This window comes from Phaethon lepturus, unplaced genomic scaffold (genome assembly GCF_000687285.1).
Source record: "Phaethon lepturus isolate BGI_N335 unplaced genomic scaffold, ASM68728v1 scaffold12076, whole genome shotgun sequence".
NCBI lineage: Eukaryota > Metazoa > Chordata > Aves > Phaethontiformes > Phaethontidae > Phaethon > Phaethon lepturus.
The window spans coordinates 4,957-30,091 of record NW_010545595.1 but is presented as its reverse complement, the minus strand read 5'-3'; the positions used below and the strand labels follow the sequence as shown (position 1 = coordinate 30,091).

The following is a 25,135-nucleotide window of genomic DNA, read 5'->3' as shown; positions in this document are numbered from 1 at the left end:
TATATGTTGTTCGGTACAGTGTAGTGCAAGTTTGCCATGCCAAATTGGGGTCGTTTATGTGTGACATCTGGCTGTAGGAAAGTATCAGTGATGTTCTTAGCCAAATTCATGTTCAAGCAACAGCTGGATGCGTTCACGTCAAAATTCTCCACTGAGAACCATATATATTTTGATTGGAAAGGTTCTGGATAGCATGGAGTTCTGGTTTTTTTGTGTGAATCAGAAATCAATGTGTTGAGATGACAGCACTGTCTCAATTTTACCAATGAACCGCTGTCCTTTAGCCAAAAAGGAGCTAGCAATTGGTAAGTTATGGTTTGTTAAAAAGTATATATAGTTCTAGAACAGCGCAAGTTACTAGATGCCTCTTTAGTTCACTGTGTTTATGAAAGCAGGAAACAAATTCACATGTTTTAGATCTCTTGCAATAGGGTGGTTGCTCTTTTTGTTCTACCACAGAAGTGGAGTTACCCTTCAAGAAATTAAAAGCACACAAGGGTTAGGAATAATTTCTTTGTCAAATACTTGATGAAGTCTAGATTCTGAATTTTCCTATACATGCTGTTACCTTGATTTTTCAGAAAGAGCTGTAATGCATGCATGTTTGGTCTTGCAAAATCTTTTTTTTCATCTTCTGCAGGTAAGCCTATGAAGTGGCAGAAAGAGGTCTGTAGCTATTTTTGTGCTAGCTAGCTGGGCATGAATAGTGAGCAGCTAGAGATGCTTGTAAAATGGTATCAGAGGTCCCGGATTTTTAAAACTTGTTTGTAAACAGTAGTGGTTTTTTTTTATTTTCAAAACCCTTTTTGCTTTACTTTCTTCAGTCCAAGAATGATACTTGACATGGGGTCTTGTTTAGAACTTATGTTTTCAACGGGAACAGAGGTTTTACTACATGCTCTCTTTGAAGGGATTTGCACAACAGTTTGTGACTACATGCCATTTTCTTTGTTTTCACTTTCTGCAGTGCTGATTCCTTCTCCTCAAGATGGCTCAGACACAGGCAGTTCTGGCTGCACTTCTTTTCATACTAATCAATCTGGTTGAAGGGCCAGGTAAGTGAGAAAGATGCAAAACTACATGCAGCACTTTTTGGTACTTTCTATTTCCAACTCACCCGTACACTGAAACTTTGCAGTTCACCAGGAGAAATTTTGCTTATTGTTTAATGTGAATGCAAAGAGTGATGTGACTTCAGCTGGCAAAATAATCGTGTGCCTTGCAGAGTGGCACAGGATGATATATCTGAGAGGAATCCAACACAGACGGTCTGAAGACCCATCTCCTGTTCAACTGGGGCAGTATCAGGAGAGCTATTTCTGGAAGGGATCTACATATGTCCCTTTCAAAATGTGCCTCATGAACTACTGCACCAAGTGATACTGGGTTTTAACCTTTGTTACAGGTGTATATTACACTGCTACCCCCAGTTTTACTTGCACTTCAACCAAGGTGCCTAATTCAGAAACACAATAATTTTTTTAGAAAGTAGTTTCCTTTCCCTTCAGGGTGAATCTTGACCTCCTCATCAGTTTTTGAAGGCTCCTATTAAAGTGATAGAAATCTGTTGCCTAAAAAACGACGGAGGACTTGCAGCTTGCCAGCATGCATCACATACATGCACAGTGTCCAGAGCAGAAAGGCACCATTTCCACTGCATTTCCAGACTTCAAAGAGTGACAGCAGGAAGCTGGACCTGGAAATTGAATACTACTTGTATGTGTCTGCACAAAGCATTGTGTCCCCAAGGCTGCCAGTACAGTAAGGAAGTAGCAATGTTTAAGTGTGATGAAGCCAAGAATTTCCTATGCTTTGGTGATGACTGTAGCATCATTTTTAACATCTTTTTTCTTCTTATGTAGCTTACAACATGGTGAGTGTGGAGGCTGGTCATGAGGCTGTGCTGAGTTGCGCTTATGTCTCCAAGGTGTCTTTGCTAATGGTGACATGGAAGATGAAATGCAGTACTTGCTGCTTGTTGGCCTATAGAAATGATCGCAATGAGACAAGGAAGTTAAACTGCAGTGAGAGGATAACGTGGAAATATTCACCTGACAGTGACCCTGCTCTTCGTATTTACCCTGTGAACCTTGGTGATGAGGGAAATTACACCTGTGAAATTGCCAGCGGTGCAGGGAACTTCCTTTTTTTCACTTCTCTGACTGTGATAGGTAAGACCCACACCTTGGGATTTTTTTTTGTGTGTGTGTGGAGATAAAAATTATTTGATTTGGTGGTAAAAGACCAAATTCATTTTGGATGCATACTGAAACTGAAAATAAAGAGGTAAGCTGATTTAGTCTGGCTGTTTGGAGAGGGGAAAAAGACATGAAGAGTTACGCAATAGGAGTTGGCTGTTCCATGGAGAAATAATCTGGGGGTTTTGTGTTCGTTTTTTTTAACTTCTGACTCTTGAACAGAAAATGTTTTAAAATGCACAAATCCACCAGTCTGCATAGGTTCTGAGAGAGTTCTTTGGGTGTAACATAGGGTGTGAATTAACTCTTGGTTAAGTTAATGCAAACAGAAGATTAATTAAATAAATATTGCTGTTATAAGCTGAGCAAGAGGATGCTGAATCAAAATTCACAAATATGTGTTTTGTCTGGGTAAGAGCTGAATAGGAAGGAAGCAAAAGTTTCAGGACACTATCTGCAAATATTTCACTCTTCCACAAATACTGAAAGCTGTCTATAAGACTGCATCACTGAAATAAAAATGAAATTAGTCTATTTTCAACGTAAGCAGGAACAGAAGAATATTAGAAAACACAATGAATACATCAAATCATCTTTTTCAGATAGTCATGTAAACTATCTCTAGGTTTCCATAAATTAAAAAAACAAACATAGGAGATGATTTAGTGTTCTGTCCGGATTAGTTAAGCCTTCTGAATATAACTAAAATTTATGGGAAATGAATTTTGGAACTCTATAATTGCTATTATTAATTTTTGTCACTTGATTTTCCTGTTCTTCCCTGCAGGGTTTTGCCTTTCTGTTAAGGGCTTAGGTGTCATCTGAGCCTTTGCCTGTTTTGTCAAATGTGGAATATGAGTTGTTGGACTTTAGGCAGCACAGTTTTGTCTGATTCCTCCTTTATTTCCCTGCTATCACATTCTTGATTCTACCTACCCAATCTCCTACATATTTTAACTGGAGCTTCAGCAAGCTGTGTTTTCTTCAGTATGTCGTTATATCAGTATATCAGCATATCTCATCTTCTCCTGTTACTACTGTAGTCACCTTTTGGAAAGCATGAGGAAGCAGTACTTTTAGATGCAGCTAGCTAGTTTTGCAGATATTCACCTTGGACTTTTTGATGTATTTTTCCCCTAAAGTTCATTCATGCTAATATTCCATGTGATTTTAAAATCTCTTGAATCAGTCATGCAAACTAAAAAATACCACCTATTTTTCTGTTTCTCAGTTGGTGATTTTATACTGAACTAGAAATAATGGTTGAGGACTTTTTTGTCTTCTTCTGTAGTCCCTCCTACAGTGACTCTGACCTGTGACAAGAGCAGGGTGGCTGTCTGTCAAGCATCTGCTGGAAAGCCAGCTGCTGACATCTCCTGGATCCCTGCAAGTAATCACAGCACCGAGGAAGAAGTCCATCACCCCAACGGCACAGTGACCAGAGCGAGCTACATAGGCTGGGTCAAGAGCACACTTCCCACTGTCACCTGCCTCGTTACCCACCCAGCTACCAACCAGACTCTGTCCCTAGACCTGTCATGTAAATAACATTGTTCTGTAATTGCTCTTCATCACGCTCTTGGGCTTCTTTGTGCTGTTCTGTGCAGCTGTTGCCACTGAATGCCAGGGCTCTGCAGATTGTTGAATGGGGCGATAGGCCAAATTTCTAGTGCATGTTGATGGAGGAAATTAATAATTTTGTGTTAGTCAGTTGAAACCAAATGTTTGCTTTCAGTGTGTGCTTCTTTCTATCCCTCTTCTGTTTTAAAAGAGTTACTCATTCTGCTTGTGGTGGGTTGACCTTGGCTGGATGCCAGGTGCCCACCAAGCTGCTCTATTGCTCCCCCTCATCAACAACACAGGGGGAGAAAAGTATGATGAAAAGCTCACGGATCGAGATACGGACAGGGAGATTACTTAACAATTACCATAATGGAAAAAAAAGACTTGATTTGGGGAGATTAATTTAATTTATTGTCAATAAAATCAAAGGAAGATAGTGAGAAAAAAGAATGAAAAAATCTCAGTAGAGGCCTGAAGGACAGAATTCAGTATAGATCAGTCATTAATAACAGTATTTTGCAGGGATGGCTGGTCAGTTCTGTTGTTGCCATGCTAATATCATTGAAAGAAAGGGAGATGGTGCAGGCAGATCAGTTGAAAATGAAAGTGTGTTTGTACACATAAATGACTGGGTGAGCGAGGCAGGTTCCTATTGCTGGTTGGCATCCAGACATCTCATCTGTGTCAGCTTATTTGAGGTCTGGGGGTAGATGATTAGCTTTCTCCTCTGGCTAAGGTAGGTAGTAACATCATGTAGTCAGTGGATACTGATGTCTAGCTCTGTAACTAGTTTCTTTTCTCATCTCTCAGACACTTCCCCCAGGCTTCTCTATCTCCTGGTAGGAGGATCTGCAAGTGTTGCTGCTGTCAGTGGTGTGACTTTATGTTTGATTTTCAGGCGCAGAGGTAAGTCATTTGATGAGCCTGAAATGTATTACAATTCCATTGCTGACTATGTGCAGGTACAAGGACATATACTTTATTGCTGAGAGTGGGGTGGGAGAGAATGATTGAGGAAAATGTCCATATACGATGCATTGTCCTTTTGGAAAAGTCCTAATAAAATAAGGGGTGGAACTTTAAAACAAGTCCAGGGTTTTGTAAGAGCCAGTTATTATGATATTCACGCATTATATGGCAGAGAATCATCCAGGATGAAAAGGAATCTTTCTGAGAGTAGGGTAGGTTCTGAGTTTTTAGAATTGTTTTCGTTCTGCATTTACTGACATAATATTCTATACACAAGAATGACAGTTCACAAACTAGTCTAACAGCTAGACACAAACAACTCCCCTGTTTCCATCAGCAATCATAATTTTTTCCTTGAGCAAGTGTAAGTATAGGCTAAATGTACGTACTTCCCTCTGGTACACTTGCAATTTCTCAGGCTGTGTAGATTTCATTGGCGCTGGGTCAGGCTCATACTGAATAATTTGATACTGGGAACTCAGACAATGGTTTGCTACTCCTGGAGTCAAGTAAGATGGCTGTGATGGGGTATGAATGGAGTAGAAGCCCAAGGGGTGGCTTAAAATGGGAGGAAGAGAGAATAGCAGGCTGAAGGCAAGAGTGTTGTCAGAGGAACTGATGAAGCACCGGGACAAGGCACTATAGAGGTGGGTGAACTGTGAATGGCAGGAACTTGTAGAGAATCCTGATTTACACCCCTCCATTGCCTTAGCTCTACTCTAGCTTTTCTCCTTGTCTGGGTTTCTTCTTTGTGCTCAATGTCTCTCAGATTATTCACCCTGTTTGGGCATATTACACTGCAGATGTATTTCATGAACCAATGGGGTTCTGAACAAATGGGGTGAAAGAAGGTTGGCAAGAGGGGACAGTAAGGAGAGGTGTGCACTAGAAGAGCAGAGGTGAGGAAAACAGAAAGACAGGAGAAGAAAACAGAAGGGCAGCTGTCATTAGTGGTAGCAGCACTGACCAGTGCTTGCTGCACTTTGATGGGAGCCTGTCACAGAGTGATGTGCTTCTTTTGGGCAGGTGAGGAAAGGCAAAAATGTGGTCAGATGGGTTCCTTGGCCCATCATGCCCCTGCAAAACTGAGGAAAAGGGCACCTACCTGTGTCAATTCAGTCATGTCTCCCAGGGTGAACAAAAGTTTAGATAAAACAATAGTGTGTTCAAGAGCAGGACATAAAAAATAAGAACTTAACCTATGACTGTAACTGTGTTTTGAAGAAAGTCTTTCAACAGCTGAGGGCAGCTAGAGGAGAACTCTAGACCTATCAGCTGTGCACCTTGCCCCATCAAACCGTTTTATTTCCTGACATCCTACTTTCAGCTTTCCAGTCACGTAAATTGGCCCGGGGGTCGGCAACACCGTTTGCAGTAAGTGGGCTTTTTTTTATGTGTGTGCTTTGTGGTTTTTTGTGTATTCTTCACTAAAACACTGTTGTGGTCTAACCCCAGCCAGCAACTGAGCAGCACACAGCTGCTGGCCCACTCCCCCACGGTGGGACGGGGCAGAGAATCAGAAGAGCAAAAGTGAGAAAACGCGTGGGTTGAGATAAAGACAGTTTAATAGGTAAAGCAAAAGCCGCGCACGCAAGCAGAGCAAAACAAGGAATTAATACACCGCTTCCCATCAGCAGGCAGGTGTTCAACCATCTCCAGGACAGCAGGGCTCCACCAAACGTAACAGTTACTTGGGAAGACAGATGCCACCACTCCAAACGTTCCCCCCCTTCCTTCTTCTTCCCCCAGGTTTATATGCGTGAGCATGACATCATATGGTATGGAACACCCCTTTGGTCAGTTGGGGTCAGCTGTCCCAGCTGTGTCCCCTCCCAGCTTCTTGTGCACCCCCAGCCTCCTCACTGGTGGGGCAGGGTGAGAAGCAGAAAAGGCCTTGACCCTGTGCAAGCACTGCTCAGCGGTAACAAAACATCCCTGTGTTATCAACATTGTTTCCAGCACAACTCCAAAACCCGGCCCCTACTAGCTGCTATGGAGAAAATTAACTCTATCCCAGCCAAAACCAGCAGAAACATGTAATTTCATTGCAACGTGTCTGCCCTGACAGAACTCCCATTTATCTCTGTGTGTGCTTGGAGCGGGGAATGAGGAACAGTGTACCTGGGAGAGTGTCTGTTGTCTGGATGGCCCTATCTTCATGTATATTCAAACTATCTGAGTCAGTGTTTAAGCACTAGATCGAGAGTGGAGTAGTGTGTAAGAATACTATAAATTACTTTTACAATGCCAGTTGTTAAGCTGAATTCTAAATCTCCTAAACGTTAATGTTTTCACATTTCTGCTTCAGAGAGTAATCTTAAATCTGATCTTTTACTTAAGAATGTGTATTGTCCATGATGGCAGAAACCTGCCTGATTAAAGAGTGAATGAAAACAGACAGGCATTTTACAATGAGGGAAAAGGATTCACTTCCTTATGCTGTATTTGGGACAAACACAGCTACGAAACTTTTATTTTTTTAAGTTGCAGTTCAAACACTCAGAAGCTTGGAAACAGCAGTGATAAATTTGCCACCATAACTTTTACTTCCTCTCTAATTCCAGTGTGTCGAGACACATATTTAACAGCATGATAATATGCTGCTCTTTCCTCAGGGCTTCTGCCTCATTTAATGCACATTGAAAGAGCAATTATTTCATATTTTGTTTTCTGCTCATGGTTCAGTTAGTGGCCATGTGCCTTATTGCAGACTAGTCAAACAGTGCTCTGAAGTTAGAATGATTAATTTCCTGAAATGCTCTTCTATGGCATTCAGGACAATTTGACTGACAGGAGTGGGAGTTGCACAGATCAAAGTCAAAAGCTTCCAGTAATTTTAGGTGCCTAAATTGGATTGCTTGTGGCTTGCCTGTTTTTTTTTTTTTTTTGTTTTAGAGAAATTCGCATTGTTCATTATCATCTATTTTGCTGAAAATACCGACATTTCAAAAATTGTTTTCAATCACATTAAAAAAAAAAAAAAAAGAGTTCAAAAGACTGGCCTGTTTAGGCTTTGTGAAGGCGGTTGTTGCATCTGTCAGTTCAGGTTTCACACTCTGTGCCCTACCCCTTTGCTCAAAGAGCTTACAGAAATAACTTCACAGTTTCTTTGCAAAAGTAATGTTGCCTACCAGGTTTCTTCTTGTCTTGTTTTTTGTTTGGACCCTATAGGTATGAGGGTTCCACAAAATTTTACCACGTAATATAACGGTACGTGTTTTTCTTTATATTGCAGACTAAGAACTTCAGGTCCACACCGTCACGTGAGAAAACAGATGCGGTCAAGCATCCTGTCTTATCAGAGAGTATCTATCAGAATTACAACCCAAGAATGATATATATGAACTATTAACAGTGTAGGAACAAGCAGTCTAACACCAGCTCAGCTACTAATGATGATACTCAGTTACCTGAACTTCTACTTCAACTAACAAATCTCAGACCTTGCCACATAGCAGGCCAGCAGAACACTCAAAACTTCCCCTCAAAAGCCATTGTTTTTCCTGACCTGAAGACAGTGGGGGTGAGCAACCTGTTTTAGTAAATTATTTCTCTCTTTCTCCAAATATCAGTACAGCTCTTGAACATTTGAAACTTTTAAAGACTGAGTTGGGGAAATACCTATCTGAATTTTGTCTGAAAAGGGACTCTGAGGTACATGTCGTCTTTCTTCAAATGAATAATTGACATACTTCTGTGCCAGAATAACAGTCTGCTGGTGAAAATGTAGCACTTTTTTACATTTTAGTGACTGGATTCTCTTTGCAATCTTGTGTTGGAAACCAGAAAGTGACACAGGGGACCCCAAAACATAGAAGGTCAAAGAAATGCATCCAGCAGAAATGCAGAAATAAAAGTTTGGCTTTTTTTTTTCTGGGTAGTTACATGTAGTGTATGACAATCTGGTATTTGTCATCTTTGTTTATTTTTTATTTTTAAAATGTATTTCTTTTTCAATTAAACTTTCTGTTTGCATTGATAATGGAAGAAAAAAAAAGAAGACAATTTGAAATTGCACTTGATATAGAAATGAGAAACAGCAATGGGCAATTTTCTAAGATTCATTTTAAAGCAAATGTGCAAATATGCAAATATTTACCTAAATGATTTCAGGGGCTATTTGGGTAAATGTTTAATTACCAGTTTCTTAGAAACTGAGATGACAACATGGTTTTACTGAGAACAGAAGCGTTAAGTTGTGAAAAATGCAGGTGGTGTGCTTGTTTAAAACAAACAAAGAAAAAAAACCCCTAACCAAATAATTTACTACTACGCATCCTTGTGCCTCCAAGCTGAAGGACACCCCCCAGATTGGTTGTTAATTTCAGTTTTCATTCGTCAGATTTGTCAAACCTTCCAAACACTAATGCAGCAGTAAGCATGCTCAAACACGCGTTTTGAATGTCCTTTGCCTGCTCGTCGCTGGAGGAAGTAATCTCTGCTCCTTCAGTGTTCTCTATCTCCCAGTGCCTTTTAACTGCACTTCACTTTATTGCTTCTAAATAGACATGGGTGGGCATCTACTGACATCACTCCAGCCTTTCGTTTTAGTCAGAAAGGCATGAAGAGCGACTCTCTGCCTTAACGAGAAGTGCGTACAGAAGGTGGTCCATTCATGCTGGTAACTGAGCAAAGCCTTTCTTACGGTGTTAAATGTCGACGGGCCACTATCTCAGAGCTGTGTACAGCTTCTTCATGTCATCTGGGTGGAAGGAGACCCACCTTTTCATGTGTACACCCTCTGGGAGAAATAAGTGACAGATAGCTCAGAATTAATGAAAACGGGTTTTCAGTGATGTTAGCTAGGCAAAGCGTTTTGTAGCTCTAGTGAAATCCACAGCAGTGCCTTAGTCTAAGGACGTGGATTCCCACGTCTGCTGGGCCACAGCTGGCACTGCATCTGGGGCATGATCCAGCACCTTTTCTTATTCTCCTGTCAGCCTGGACCTTTCACAGTCACGGCGTTGTCAAGGAGTTGGTTGTGATGGGAAGCCTCTGAAATAGGGGAAAAATGTCTTGTTGCTTAGTCCAGTTGGGTCTAAAGCTGGCTTCCTAGGCTGGCGTTGCTCAGTGTGACAAGTGAGCATGGATTGTTAGTGTGGACTACTACAGCGATTTGGGTCTGTCTTCATATTCAGAAGCTGGGCCATTGCAGCCAGACCTAAGGATGATATGTCTGTCAAAATGAAGAGACTGTGGAGCAGTCTCCTTTTGGCAATTATGGTGCACGTGTGTTGTGATTTTCAGGGTGCAAAGCAAGAACTATTCATAATTCCTTTGCAGTAAGTGAAATGTTGAAAAGTAAGATTTAATGCAGACAGACAGGGAGATGATAGTGTGGTGGTAAAAACCCTCTGGAGAAACATCACCGTGATAATTAGCCCTGGCTGAAAAGCGTGGTTTCTGTGCTCATGATTTTATTTTCCCCTTTAATTTGTATTTGGTGGAATTGGTCCAGTCACCTGCAACGTGTCAGCATTTCCTAGGAATTCTGAGCAGACTTTGATGTGCTGAAACAAGGTGCTCTGGCAATGAGATAGGTCCCTTCGTGCTGCAGGTATCAGTGAAATCGGCTCTTCTGGTGGTTCCACAGCTCTTAACAGCCACATGGACTATGGTTTGCCTGATTTCTTATTCCTGGGATGGCCTGAGAGCCAGTCCTGCTGCAACCTCTCAGAAAATTAGCTTACAGCATGGTAGCCTAGTCAGGCTTTGATCATCACCTGTTTACTGCCCACAAAAAGCTCGAGTTATCAACCCACAGCTCCGGCAAACCCACGTGTTACAGGCACTAAAAGGCCTCAGCTGCCTAACTGTTGTATCTTCCTTCTGCAATAAAATCGGCCCTCATGCTTTTTAAGCTCGTTGTGTATGATTAATGAAACTTATTAGGCCAAAGAGAATAATGTGGCTAGTGGGGGTGATTGTAAGAAAGGCTGGGACATGAATAATGCTTCTAGGCAGAGCATAATAATTGAACAATCTCACTTAATTTTCTGCTCATCTTTTGTATGTGTTATAATGCTGGCACAAGTGGTAGGTAGTTTCAGATACAGAGTTTGCTTCTTTTTTAGCTGTCTGCAACTCACTGGAGCTTTTTTGACGACAAGCTGCCAACAGGTGATAACCATTCTAGTGGGCCTGTCAGCTCTGCTGAGGGCATCGTCTTTGAAAGGAGGAAGATGGCATTAGCCATGCAATGGGCCTACATGTATGCTCAAAAAGGAAGCCCTTGCTGCTTGGGATAAGACGTGGGATCCGTGAGCTGAATGATGTTGTATGGAAGCAGAGAGAGGAAAATGGAAGAGACTGAAGAAAGGGGTTGACAGAGGGGAATGGTAAGACTAAGAAAGCGAGTATGATGTTGGGTCGTTGCAGCTTAATACTTACTAGTGTGACTAATTTCTTTTTCCATTCACACTGCCTGTCGCTGGGTACCTTAACTGCTGATCGTGACCAGTGAAGGACAGGCTTTTGTCATATGGGAAGCTCTAGACTCTTCTCTCAGGGTAGAAAACTAGGCATGGGCTTTGACGGTTTCCTCTATGCCTGCCATCACCAAAGAGGGGTGTGTGTCATGCTTCTTGCTCTTATGAGCTGCATGCCAAAGGGCTAAAACCCATGAGACACAGCTCAGGGTGGTGAGGGGAAGGAGGCAAAGGCCTGGCACTGCTTCAGTGCCTCACCAGGGGTTTAACTGCTCCTCCATCAGAAAGGCTTGAGTTGGGCTTGCAGCCAGGTCCACCTCTGTCAAGTCCCTCTCTCCCAGAAGCAGGGACCAGTGTGCAGCAGTGCCTGGCCGCTGGGCCAGTGCGGAGGGGTGGGTGCAGGAGCCCTCCCTGCGCTGCCCGAGAGCTTCTCACAGGGGCTGGTAGCTGCTGGATCCTGCCCAAGCTGTGTTCTCCTGGGCTGACTGCTGAGAAAGTGCCCATTTCCCACCTGGAATTAATTTTGCAGTTGATCGGTTGAGTGTTTTGAGAATGCGAAGGTAAATTTTTGCACCCTAAAATCACTTAAATATTTTCTGTCGTGCTGATGTTGTAATGGTATAGGCATCTTGGTGTAATCCAAAGAATAACGTAAATTGTGTATTTTGTCTCTTGTAGGAATTTGGTCTGAAAAATAACGAGCTTGAGGATGCTTTTATGAGTATACTTACCATACTTTTTTCCTTAATTGCAAGAACACTTTTGGTGATCTTATACTGATTTTATTTGCACCAAAAGCAAAGTTAAGCAAGGCAAATGTTTCCGACTGCAAACTTCCACATATTCTTCTGTGGCCTTGTCAAAATGGCTAGGAAAATGCTGCCTTGTTTATGGGATGATCATTGTGAGAGAGCTACTAAAAGGCGATGGGCGTTGCAGTGAGCTATTTGTACGTTCTGACCAATCAATCAATAAATAAATAAAAAGGCTGGGAGTGTGAGCCCCTGCTCCAGGGCTGTTCCAACAGCTCTGCCTTGCCACTGCTGTTTCAGACGGACTGTTTAGCCAAATGCACAGTTGATTGAATGTCACTTGTGCTTTTTAGCACTAGGCGTGATTATAGATGAAAACGTTCCAGTTTATTGTGTGGACTTTCACTCATAATGTTTATAAGGCACTCTCGGCAATAGTCAAGATGTCTGCTTTCTGATTAATCCATGAACAACTTATCTTCTAGTAATAGCAGGTGTTGTGATGCTGCCGAACAGTTCTTTATTCTCTTTCTGTTCACTGAGTATGGGAAAAAAACAGTTGAGAAAAGTTATGTTTAGAACCCCATAAATTGGAATGTAACTTCAGATTATGAACAAGATTTGTTTAAAATCCCAATTTTCAACACCAGGATTGGAATGCGGAAGGTAAATAATTTTCCTGCAGACTTTAGAAATGGGACAAATTTGCCAGTACAGTGAAAATCTCAGTTTCCTAAGTTGGTATTTCTTGCAGCTGTATTTTTTGGTCTGGCCTTCTTGGCTTCATTTGTCATAGCTTTTCTTCTCTGATGAGAAAATAATACTTTTCTTGGTTCTCCTCTAATAACTGTAACACCTGTGGTATATTGTCTTACTGGTTTTGATGTCTTTGTGACTTGGACTTTCTGCCTTTGTGAAGTCTTTTTTGTTAAAGTTAACTTGTCCTCAGCTACTTGACTTGGTGTCTACAGTCTTTATGCATCTGTCATGCACTGGAGGCAGTGAAGAGCTCGTGATTTAACCAAGTGGAGCTTCTACTACATTTCCTGTCACTCCTCTGTCCTGGAATAATTTGTGGGTTTGCTCTTAAGGGTGCTTCTTTAAGCAATTACTGACTTTTCTTTTCTCTTTATTTCTTTAAAGTTGTCTCCCCAATCCTCTCATGCACTAGTTTTCTCAGGTTATTGATTTTAATCTTCTCTGAGTATTTGATTACCCAATTCTCGTTCCTTCTCTTTTTGGCATCAAATACAATTGCATTCTCCATTCTGTTGCTTTCGTAGGTGCCAGACCCTCTCAGTGGAATTTTTTCTTTATAAGACTTTTTCAGTGGGGGGAGGGAAACAGTATGTTTTAAGTTGTGACTTGTTTCGGGATTTTCTAGTGCTTTTCACTGAACTTTGCCTTAGAGACATACTTACTCCAGGTCTCCTTGATTTATTTTTTTTGGCCAATAGGTAATAGAAAATTAATTGCTGTTGACTATAAACCACTCCTCTGCTTCAGCTTCTACAAATCTAAGCTCACCTACCAAATCCAAATGCGTAATATGCAGCATTTCATTTGTCTTTAGGTGAGATCTGTCTTGCATTATTATGCAAAAACACCAGAGCCATTTTCTTCTTTTTCCGCCATAGTTTCCATGCTGCTTTGCACCACCTACAGCAGCAATGAATATCAAGCTCAAAGAAACTAAGCAGGCATTTATCAGTGAGGCTTTTCAGACAATCTTCGTTATCAGTGATTTTACTTAGTTCTGACTCATACATTGTTAATAACATTGTATGTAACGAAACAATTGTGGACTGAGCTCCACCATAGAAAATAGATGATATTTTACCTGATTAATAAGCAATAATATTTTCAGAGAAAGAGGAAAATGGCATTACAAACCACAGACTGCTTCTTCGTTTTCTTGGGGGAAAGTTTCGCTTTTGCAGAGTACAAACAAACAGCATAAGGTGGCTTTTTGCTCCACTTCCTCCAGATTCTGTCTCTTGTCATTAGGCAACTATCAGTACATCTGCTGCTGGGTTTCCTAGTGTATTTTCTAGTGGTTTTGACTATATTATCAAATCAATTTGCAGAGTTTATCACACAGTACTCAGAGAAGCCTCTTGGACTTCCTTCTCTGGACTGAGGCTAGTCTGAATTGGCCTCTGTTTTGACTCCTGGTTCCTGGTCTTTTATTTTTCTGTGAGGGTTTGTGTTGTTCTCTAGCACTGAGCCAAGCTCCCATGCCTTGGCAATATTTAATCTGATGCCTGGTGTACGAACTCTGGAACAGCTGGAGATAAGGAGTAATCTCTTGCTGCGTGAGAAAGAATGCAATAGATTATTCCTTTCACTGGGATCTCCTAGGGATATCTGACCTGAGTCTCACTGGCTGCAGTCGGTATCCTTGGTCGCAAAGGTCTTGAAAAGCCTAAGCATCTTTCATGGGAGCCTGACTGGGAATTTGCCTCACAGTCGGCAGAGGTTGTACGCAAACCTCTACATCTTGCTCCTTGTCTTACCCCAGGAAGCTTCTGCAAGAACTTTTCAAGTCTGTTCATTGCTGTGTTCCTCCAGGCAAAACTTCCCATCCCTCTGTCTTCCCATTGAAAAAGAAACGGTACCCAGGCCCCCTCTCAAAACAAAAGCACCTTAATTGAAGATAAACCTAAGAATTTAGGGACTGCTTCGATAGGGTGTATAGTGCTACAGAATAGGACTAGCTCAATTTGGAGTGTATCTCCATGGCTCTTCAAAAGTGGGCTGATCATCCTTCTCCTGAGATAGCTAAAATTACCAGCCTACATTGCATTTGTGGATTTGCACTGAATCCTAGACTGGGAGAGTCATGCTAGTACAGTTTCTGTCTTCTCTTAATTGAAGCCAGATGTGTCCATATGAATGCTGTGCTGCTCCAATACAAATTTGCACTTACTTGTTCTCGGAGGGATTTTGGGATTTAGCTTCATGGCAGATTTTGAGTTTCTCCTCTTGTTCCTTGTTTGCATAATTTTATGTTAATGTTATATCGGTACTTTACGTTAATGTTGTATCAAGAGCTGATACTTTGCCTGATTCTTTCTTACGTTTAAATGCTACAGAACTTTCTGCTAAGTAGGTCCTACTATCTGTATCTTAGCACAACAAGGAAAAACACAAATGTAGAATCTCAAGCAATCACTCTTTGCTTTTCCAGACCATAATTCTGTCAATTACCAAACAATTCTTCAAGGAACACCCAATACTGGAGCAATTCTGGGAACTCAGTTACTATTAAAAGTCCAGCAACATGCTGTGCAGAAATAGGTTTATTGTGCAAGACAGAGAGGGGCAGCTGATTCCCTGTGACAGAGGACATCAGTGTATGCTCAGGATGGGCAGGGGAGGGTGGTTTTGTTCTGCAATGTTTTGTGTCAACTGATGAAACGCACAGTAGATTTTTATTGCTGTTGGATCACCTGTAGTATCCTACAGGATGTTGTGGAGTCTCTCTCCATGGAGGTATTAAAAAAACAGACTGGACACAACCCCCCAGCAAACTGCTCTAGCTGACTCTGCCTGAGCAGGGGGTTGGACTAGATGATTTCAAGAGGTACCTTCCAGCCTCAGCTATTCTGTGACTTTGTGACTAGTGCCAGTGTTTCTAGATCCCAAACTAAGGGTTCATTCCAGCACAGGGTTTCCAGGTCTTAGTGTTGGTGCTTTGGATACAGGAGAAGAATGTTGTAAAAGACTGTTATGCCTTGCAAGCAAGGTTCAGCAACTCAGGAGACACCGTCTGAAGGAACAACTCCTCTGGGAAGTCAATGGCCCTTTGCTTGAACACTAACTTCTGAAGAAAGGACTTTCCTCTTTGCAAAGTGCTTTGTCCTTGCCTGGTCAGTGTTGCACACAGGTGCATACTCCTGTGGTGCATTCCTGGGGGGGCTGGGATGCACTGCAGGACAGGATTAGCAATCTGTGTCTGCAGGTTTAGGGTTGTGCAGTACCCTCCCAGTCAGTCAGGCTTTTTTCTTGTAACTGAGCATTTTTTCCAGGTGTGTTAAGTTGCCACCCAGATGCTCTCTGCTTTAGCTGAGTATGTTTCAGTAACGTCTCAGCTGAGCAGGACTTCCGTATTGTTTTTGAGGTCAGAATAGGAGGATAATTTGATTTAAAAAAAAAATTTATAACTTTTACTTATTACTGAAATTTTAAAAAGAAACAAAGCTTAAAAAAATGACAAGGTGTATTGGGTTTACATGGCAAGGTTTTGGTAGCAGTGGGGCTGCAGGGGTGGATCCTGAGAGAAGAAACCATGGGCTGCTCAGTGTTGGACAGCACCAGTTCCAAGATGGACCCACTGCTGGCCAAGGCTGTGCCCATCAGTGACACTGGTGAAAGAAAGGGTAAAAAATGCTGCACAGCAGTGATGAGAAAGAAGAGTGAGAAAAATGTATAATAAACAACTCTGTAAGCACTAAGGTCAATAGAGAAGGAGAGAGAAGTACTCCAGGTGCTGGAGCAGAGATTCTCCTGCAGCCTGTGGAGAAGACCATGATGAAGCAGGTTGTACCCCTGCAGCACATGGAGGACCATGCCAGAGTAGATATCCACACTGTAGCCCATGGAGGACCCCACACTGGAGCAGGGTCCTGGCAGGAGCTGTGGCCATGGAAAGGAGCCCACACAGGAGCAGGTTTGCTGGCAGGACTTGTGGGGGACCCACGCTGTAGCAGTCTGTTCTTGATGGATTGTACCCTGTGGAAATAACTCAGGCTGCAGCAGTTCTTGAAGAACAGCAGCCTATAGGAAGAACCCATGTTGGAGCAGTTCATGAGGGACTGTATTCCATGGGAAGGACCTACACTGGAGCAGAGGAACAGTGTGAGGAAGGAGTGGCAGGAACAAAGTATTGTTATGAACTGACCCCAACCCTCATTCCCCATCCCCCTGCACTACTGGGGGGTGGGGAAGAGGAGGTAAATCTGACAAGAGGGGGTGAAAGAAGGTGTTTTAAATTTTGTTTTTATTTCTCACTATCCTACTCTGTTATTAATTGGCAATAAATTAATTTCTTAAGTCAAGTCTGTTTTACCTGTGACAGTAATTGGTAAGTGATCTCCCTGTCTTTATCTTGACCCACAAGCTTTTTCATTGTCTTTTCCCCCTTGTCCTGCTGAGGAGGGGGAGTGAGAGAGCAGCTGGGTGGGTAGCTGGTGGCCAGCCAAGGTCAACCCATCACATAAGTCTTATTCACTAACAGAGCTATAATAGGAAATAGGATGCTGTAAACATAGACTTTACACTATTAAGACATTTTATGTTGGTGATACATCTCCAGATCTTCTGAGTTTAATCTTATCACTTTGTACTGAGCTCTGAAAATTTCATTTCCACTCATTCTATTCTCTCAGCTGACAACACGTACTGCTGAGCAAACAAAGGTAGGTGCTTTTTGGATGCATTTTTGTCTGACTGCTGCCACAGCCCAACAGAGTTTATATGCCATAGTGTAGTGTTTGTATCTAGCTGTGCTTATATCTTGGATTTCCATTTGTGTGTAAGAAAGAGAAACTATGGTCAAAACCTCTGAAATCCTTCCTATGTTATATTTATCATCTCTGAAGTATACAACCCCCTCTTCTGTGCAAAACAAATGCCACATGCAGAACAGTGCGCTTGCTTAGTACATAAATGTCTTACTTGTACGCAATCTCTTGTGTGAGAGGAATGTTGCGTGGAAAAAAAAAAGATGAGTGAGCCAACTACCGAAAAGGTCTGGCCTGGCTGCTTGCCTTTATCTGCTACTTGCTTGAAATATTCAAATCAGGAAGATTAGAATGGAACAAGAGCAGTTAGTGTATTGTTAGGGTGGGCTCCTTAATCAGGCAAGTTAGTGCCTGCAGAGCTATGATAGCTTCCTGAGCACTGCCTGCCTCCAGGTCTGATCCTCGACCAGCTGCACGTACTATCACATTCTTTATCATTGTTATCCTTGTGTAATCAACAGTGGTTACCTATTTCACAGTGCTATATATAGCAGAAATAAAAATGTACACATACATGCAAACATCTTTATGCGTATGTATGTTTCTCAGGGTGTGTGTGAAGCTGTGAATATATACAAAAAGTTATGTTTTTTCCTCAATAAATAAAATTCTTAATAATTTCACATCAACAGAGCATCTCATTATATATAAATGTTGTGAAAGACCTTATTAGGCAGATAGACACGAGTGCTAAAATTAAAAGTTGCTGTGGAAACCATAACCTGAAATAAGGCTCTTTTTTTGTGCATTCAAAATCCCAGTCTTTGTCTTCTATTGGAATACTGTTTGCATATCATTTCTTTCTTTAGGAAAAAGAATCTGAATTGCTGATACACAAATGGAAATCCCACCTGACTGTGACTGTAAAGTGCATCTCAGACTAATGGAAATTTTTTTTTTTTTTCCCCTCCCTTTCTTGTGCATATTTTAAGTCCCTCTGTCCTGGTATCAGTCTGGTGTAAGGCAGAGAAAAGTTTAATCCCCAGTGGTCATCACTGCCTGTCTATGACCAGCTGCAACAGTTGGAACTGTTGATATTATTGCCTTCGCTGGATTTAATTTTGATGTAGGAAACAGCTTGGGCTAGGGTATAGAGGAGAGAAGAAGAAAGACTAAAGAAGATGCTACAGCACAGAGGAAATGTTTTGCTAAATACAAAACATTCTTCAGCTCTCAGCTGCAGCTGTCATCATCCTTCTATAGCACATTCTTAGAAAATCGTCTTTCAAATATGGCTTGTCAAAAAAATCAAAAGTGACTTGAGCTCTGTATGTACCAACCGCATTGGTACAGAGAGGCTTGATCACACTAAAGCTGGTGTCCATGTTCTTCTATCCTTGCCATTCTTCTGTAGCTGTTATTTTCTGTAGCCATCTGTTGGCAGATGCTTTCACAAAGTGTTAGTCTGGGTCAGGAATGTGCTTTTGAAAAGAAACTCCCCATGGTCCGTGCTTACTGTGCTGGGTTCATATCATCAAGCAGCCTTGGAGCACGCCGCAAACACTGCATCTTTTCTGATGGAGCTGAATCAGAATATGTACCCCGGGGGTACGCCTAATTCTCTCCAGCTGCCAACGGGCATGCAGTTCACAGGATCAGACTGTGATTAGCCAAAAATAAAATCCCCCCAACCCATTTTGTGCTCTGTCAAACCACTCCTGCTGAGCTACACAGCTGATGAGATAAACATAGCTTTTTGTTAAACAAGCTCTTCCTGCAGTGTGGGGTTTTTTTTTAATCCGTTTTATATGCAAGAAATAACTTGAGCATCAGCTCCAAGAAGGCACTGAAAAATGCCAATTTGCAGTACTCATGTATTGAAGATCTTGATGATTACGCAAAAGATGTACATGGAAAAGATGGGGCCAAATATCGAGTATGCTCCTGTTATGTGCCTTTCTGGAAAAAAGCATTACAGACTGATTCTTCTGGTGACCTGCTAACCCTGGACTACTCGGCAAGAAAACATAGCAGCCATGGCTGCATGCAGACATTGCCAGCTAAGTCTCAAATTTTCTTCACAAATGCTGAAATACCACAGATAATGATGTAATGTCAATCTGTACAATTATTTGCAAATGCATGAGTCCCATTTGACTTATTCAGTAGTTATATGTAAAAAAATAAACTGGCACAGAATTTCTACTGTTATCATACAACAGCTTGCATTTAAAAAGCAGTTTTTTTGCCCTTCTAGTTTTGCTGCCATTGGTGTAGAGGTCAGCCCTGGTGGAATTTGATTGAAATTTGCTCTGGACCAATACCTGAATGCCTCTATGTTGCCTTACAATTTGAATAAGGAGTCAGCTGTGAAACAAGGTAGCCCAGGCATTGTGAAACCCATGTCTCGTTTAGGAATACAGGAGAAGTGATGTCCTGGAGATGGCTCTGGACTGTTCTAACTTTGTATGATATTTTACAGGGTGATTCAGAATTGCAATACTAGACAAGGACATTTTTATTTCAAAGATAAATTCTAGGTGATTCTTTACAACTTTCACCTCAGTTTGTTCAAGAAGGATTACAGACTGTTTCTCCCTACCGGCACGGTTGGCCTATGTTAAATGAGCTGAACATCCCTGGTGGATTGGTGTCCATGCCACAGAAAACAGCTTCTACATCGTCATCTTTGTGATGCGTCTTTGCAGAAGTAGATGGGGAATGGGTATGGAGGAATCTACTGCGTTTCCCTGCCGTGTAGCTAGTGCTAGACTGAGGAAACTCACCTGTCCTTGTAATCTTGGCAATACACAGGATGGTGTCGGTCCACAGGGCTCTTGATCAAGCCCCTTTTTTCACAAACCGCACATTTTTGTTTTGATAGAATGTTATTTGTTTGTTGCAGTATAACAGCCAATACATGGAGAGGCAGCAATTGTTCTGCTTTATTTTAATTTTTGCATATGTATATTACCTGCCACCTGAAACATATGAGCAAACAACCTGTGTCCCAAGTGTCTTGATAACAGTGCCAAAAAGTTACCATCCTGAGGTACTATTTCAGCTTTGCTCACTTTGCTTTCATCTCTGACAGGAATAATCCTTCTGTGGCTTAGTGGGGTTTTTTTGGCTGCATTTCATACCGTCTGCTTTAGTGGCTTACAGATGGTGCTTGGGATTGTGTGTACTAAAGAGGCTAGATCCTCGTAGCTGAGCATTCACAAGTAGCTACTTGCCTTTGATCACAAATAATTAATTGCTGAGTTACTTGGGAGGCTATTGCTGCATGGTCAGAAAAAAACCTCAGTATCCACACTGGGTTAGAAAAAAACATAAAGAAAGTCTAGGAATAATTTAGGTTGGAAAGGACTTCTGGAAGTCATCTGGGACAAACCCCTGCTCAAAGCAGAGCTAACTTCAGTGCTGTACCCTGCCTTGAACAGTGGGCAGCAGCAGAGAAAAGGAAAAAAACCAGAAAAATACAGCTATCTTGCACTTTGACAACTTTGCCTAGCTTTTTACAGTAAAGGACTTTGTGAGATGGAGGTTGCATTTGAATCATCTCTTAGCAGGCATTGATAAACTTGCCCTGCATGATGACTCCAATCTCTTAACCCATTTTTTGGTTTTAATCTCCAGAATAAACTGCAGCAATGAGTTCCACTAATTTAATTATGTTCTGTGAAAAAATATTTATGCTGGTGGTTGAAACCCACTTCTTGATAATTTACATATGTTCCTCCTCAAGAAGCTAAGTGGCCTGAAATGAAAACAGAGCAATAAAAAGGCAAATAGGGTGGGGTGTTCTCTGTCTGGCTGTTTTCTTAAAGGGAGGCCCCAGAATAGAGGACAGTAAGTTCAGCTGGGTGAGCAATGGAGGAAATTAAGAGGCTTCCAAAGATATTAAAGATTGGAGGCAGAAGGTGTAGGACACATATACTGGAAAGTTTTTACGTATGAAGTGTCTCCACTATGAGTAGTGGGACAGAAACCCTGTGGGCCAGGTGTGCAGCCTGTGCAGGCAGCGTGGTAAAATGCCAATGGACAAGTGACGATATGGTGGAAAAGAGGCTACATGGACCTTCATCACAGCACCTGGAAGGTTGGTGCTGAGACGAGGAGGGATAACTGTGGTGGAGCTGAAGGCTTGTTCCCTTGCAAGAAGAAAACAATCAACAAAATAGCAAGAGAGGCAGAAGTAAGTGGGAAGGATGAGCAAAGCAGCTTGCTCCTCAAAAAGAGAGGCAAAAGTCAGAGGACTGTTGGTAGCTCAAGGCTTCAAGAAGGAAAACATCAACATGGAGAAGTATTAAATCCTGAGGGGGGAAAAACCAAAACAAAATAGCAGGCTGGTCAGGCTAGTTGGACAGCCAGGAAACACGGGGCCATTTGGTGAGGTTGTCGATGCCGTCAGTGTCAACAGAGCTGGTGGCAGAGGGCAACCCAGCAGCACTCTGGATCTGTCCCAGGGAAGTGGGGGGGATGACGCCTGCCTCTCCTTGGCCAGCAAAGGCCCTCGGATGGCTTATCAGGGTCATGAGTGCAGTAGAGCTTAGCCTAATAGTTTAAAAAGATCTTAGCTGTCTTTTCTGCGTGTTAGCTGATAAATAATTGCTTTACAGTTCACAGTTATGTATATGTTACTCTTTCTGCCTGTCTAAAGGTGCCCAAACAAACTGACCTGAAGGAGAAAGCTGTAACAACATGTGCCCAGGATATGGACAGTAGGGAGAAGACCCCAGAGATTCCCTCCTTCCCCCAAAATGGTACATCTAGGAGCATGAACAACCCTGGTTGAGGAAAAACTGGTTAGGTTGTCCCTAGTGAGTGGCAGGATCATGGACTGCAGCTCTGAGGAAGAACCTGGGAGAGGGTGTTGAGGTTGAAAAAGATCCTGAAGGTCATAGGAAGTATCAGTGAATCTTTCCCTGTTAAGACAAGGGTCAGTGCCGGGAGTGAATCAAAAATAACTGTGCCAGAACGATACTCGGAGTGTGTCCAGGTGAGCTATAGTGAAATACTTTCAGTCCTTGGAAGGAAGTGTGAAAGCCAGAAAAATTATTGCAGATTAGTACAGTCAGTACAAGGATTGCGGTGAGGAGGAGAAGCCATGCAAAGGGGACTCATCTGAGGATGAATAATGCCGGAGACATAGCTTCCTGAAATCCCACTTCACAAGTCTTATGAGAAGAGCTTTAAACTAAGAAATGAGGAAAATGGTTCAGGAGAGTAGTGAAATCCTTACAGCTGTTTTTATAATAGAAGAAGGGGAAAAAAGGAGTAATACTGCTGCCAACTATAGTCAAGTTGTCAATATCAATAGTCAAACGATTTACTTTTACATGGCTAGAAAGTATGTGGTCAATAGGAGACAACAGACATGCTTGTGAATTCACGCCAGACAAGCGTTTTGCAGGGTGATGTGCAGAGCATGAAACTCAGTATGACGTTGACTGCATCAAGGTGGAATAGCAGCAGTGATTACATGACAAGGAGCAATCATGTTGGAGATATACTCTACAGGAATGATAGAAATAACAGTTTAAAGGCAGTGGAGGAGTAGAATAGTATTTTAAAGATGTTAAGAAATTACAAAAAAAAAGAGTGATAATGTGGATAAAGTAGATTAGTTATGATCAAAATCATTCTAGGAAAGGATGTCAAAGAAGGTCCTTCTGGGATAGACTGTGGAGTTGAATTTGGATATGAACAAAGAACTATTTAATTCTATTAGAGAGAGAAATACTCCTGAGATTTGTATCACAGGAAATTTTAATTTCTCAGTCATTGAGACTGAAAACCATTAGCAATCACAGGCCATGGGTGTGACAATCAAAAGATCTGTTTAACTGAGCAGTCAATGAACCAAGAGAGGGTGATACTAATTAAAATTTTGTTTCTGTGACTAACATTAACAGCTTAGAGAAGATGGTTTTAGAAAAAAACCTTGAGTGAGCAAGTGAGGTTGATTTAGTTGATGTGACCTGGAATGTGTGTCTGTGACTCTTATTCTTACTTTAAAAAGGGAAAACCATGCACAAGTGGAGGGAACTAAATGGTGAAGAATGGACTAAGAAGCTCAATATTTCATTTTAAATGAAGCCTGGAACTTCTTTAAGTTAAAGATGTAAAGTGTTGGGGACTTCTCTTCAAAAGCAAAGGAAACAGTAGCCCCAGCCAGCTCTGTAAATAAGGGAAAATTCTCTTGAAATGGACATTAGGAACTCACAGAGAGCCTCCAGTGATGGAGAAAAATGGTTACCCGGCAAAGAGACTTGCCTTAAAGATCAAGAAGCCCAGGGACAAAATGGGAATTGCCAGAAGCTGTGCTGAGGCTGGTCTTGCAAATACCTTCGAAATGCTACGCAGTGGGCTCTCTCAGGGTGTGTGCAAGGAGAAGAGCTGTGGTGGGAACACCCCTCAGCTGCAAAGCTCTCATCATGTTCCCATATTTTGGGAGAGCCAGAGGACCCTGTGGGGCTTATGTTTGGGGTCATGCAAAATCAGTGGTCTGTAAGTAGAATAAGTGGGGGGGTGGGGGGTGGGGAGTAAGAAACCACCACAGAGAAATATTTGGATTTTTTTCTGTAGCAAGGGGAATGTTTTGGTCCAAGTTTGATTTCAGCCCATAGTGAAGTGGGCCAGGCCAGACACCTCTTTGGCCTGAGACAGCTGTTCAGGGCAGAAAGGGTCAGTGCGAGCCATGAAAAGGTTACAGAAGTAATACCAACAATGTTTTTCAGTGGGAAGTGTTAGGAAATTTTAATTATCAGCCTCGTCACTAGCTTGATGTGTAATAAATTCACATCAGAGAATTCAGCAGGTGCTTGGGCAGAGACGAAAATGAACAAATCTGTCCTGACACGAGGCAAACGTTCAAGATGACTCCCATTAAGTTTTTGTTTCCATTCCTTCGGAATGGGGATAAATCCACACTCCAAAGAACTCCACCTGCCTAAGGAGGATGTACCCCTCCTCAAATCCTGCAGCGACTGTATCTGGATTGGAAAATAGTTGTCTACGATGATGTGACAACAGTTGGCCTGCATGCAGGTAGCCTTGCGTAACCCATGTCTGGAAGATCACACCCTTTCCTCAGGATACCAAGCGGTGGTCTAGGGCCTAACATTGAATACACAGAGTGGAAATTTGATTCTGGACTTCCACAGAAACACGCTCAACATTTTCCTCCTGGTTTCACAGAAAATTCCCCTCCTGTGAGTAATTTTTCCCTTTCCAGTATCTCTGACAACACAAGCCGACTACACCATTGCTTGTTCTCACTGATTACGCATAAAGCCTCTGATTTTTTGTGTGTTTTGTTTTACCTTAAAATCCCACCTCTCCGAGTCTCAGTTTTTGTGTTTGGTTTACTCTGTGACTATAGAAGAAATCTGATATTCCTGGGTCTGAAAATGATTGAAAACTTATTGGACCTGGACATGACAGCTGCCAATGGCAAATTAAAAGGATCACAATTGTACTATTTTCAGAAGCCTTACCCATGATTTTGAACAGTAAGGGTTAAAAATAATGATACTAACAAAAAGGAATAAATAACTATATATTCTTTCAGACAATCTCTACTCTAGACCCTGCACTTTTATGTCAAAGGAGCTGCCTTGCTTCTTTTCTGACTTTAGCATTTTACAGACTTTTAAAAACGCTATAATGAAGCCTACAAAGAGAATAAGATAAGATGTCATATTAAGTGAGGAGACTTGGGTTTAATCCTTTGCTGCTATTTTCTTTTGCGATCT

General features: G+C 41.9%; 1 protein-coding gene across 1 annotated transcript; it reads left to right on the top strand.

Annotated features, from left to right (window-relative positions):
- Positions 1–988: 988 nt before the first annotated feature.
- Positions 989–8,082, top strand: LOC104622276 (cell surface glycoprotein CD200 receptor 1-B-like). The gene is made up of 5 exons (XM_010289015.1): positions 989–1,055; positions 1,863–2,171; positions 3,490–3,738; positions 4,572–4,723; positions 7,966–8,082. The coding sequence occupies exons 1-5, from the start codon at positions 989–991 to the stop codon at positions 8,080–8,082; spliced, it is 894 nt and encodes a 297-aa protein (XP_010287317.1).
- Positions 8,083–25,135: the final 17,053 nt, after the last annotated feature.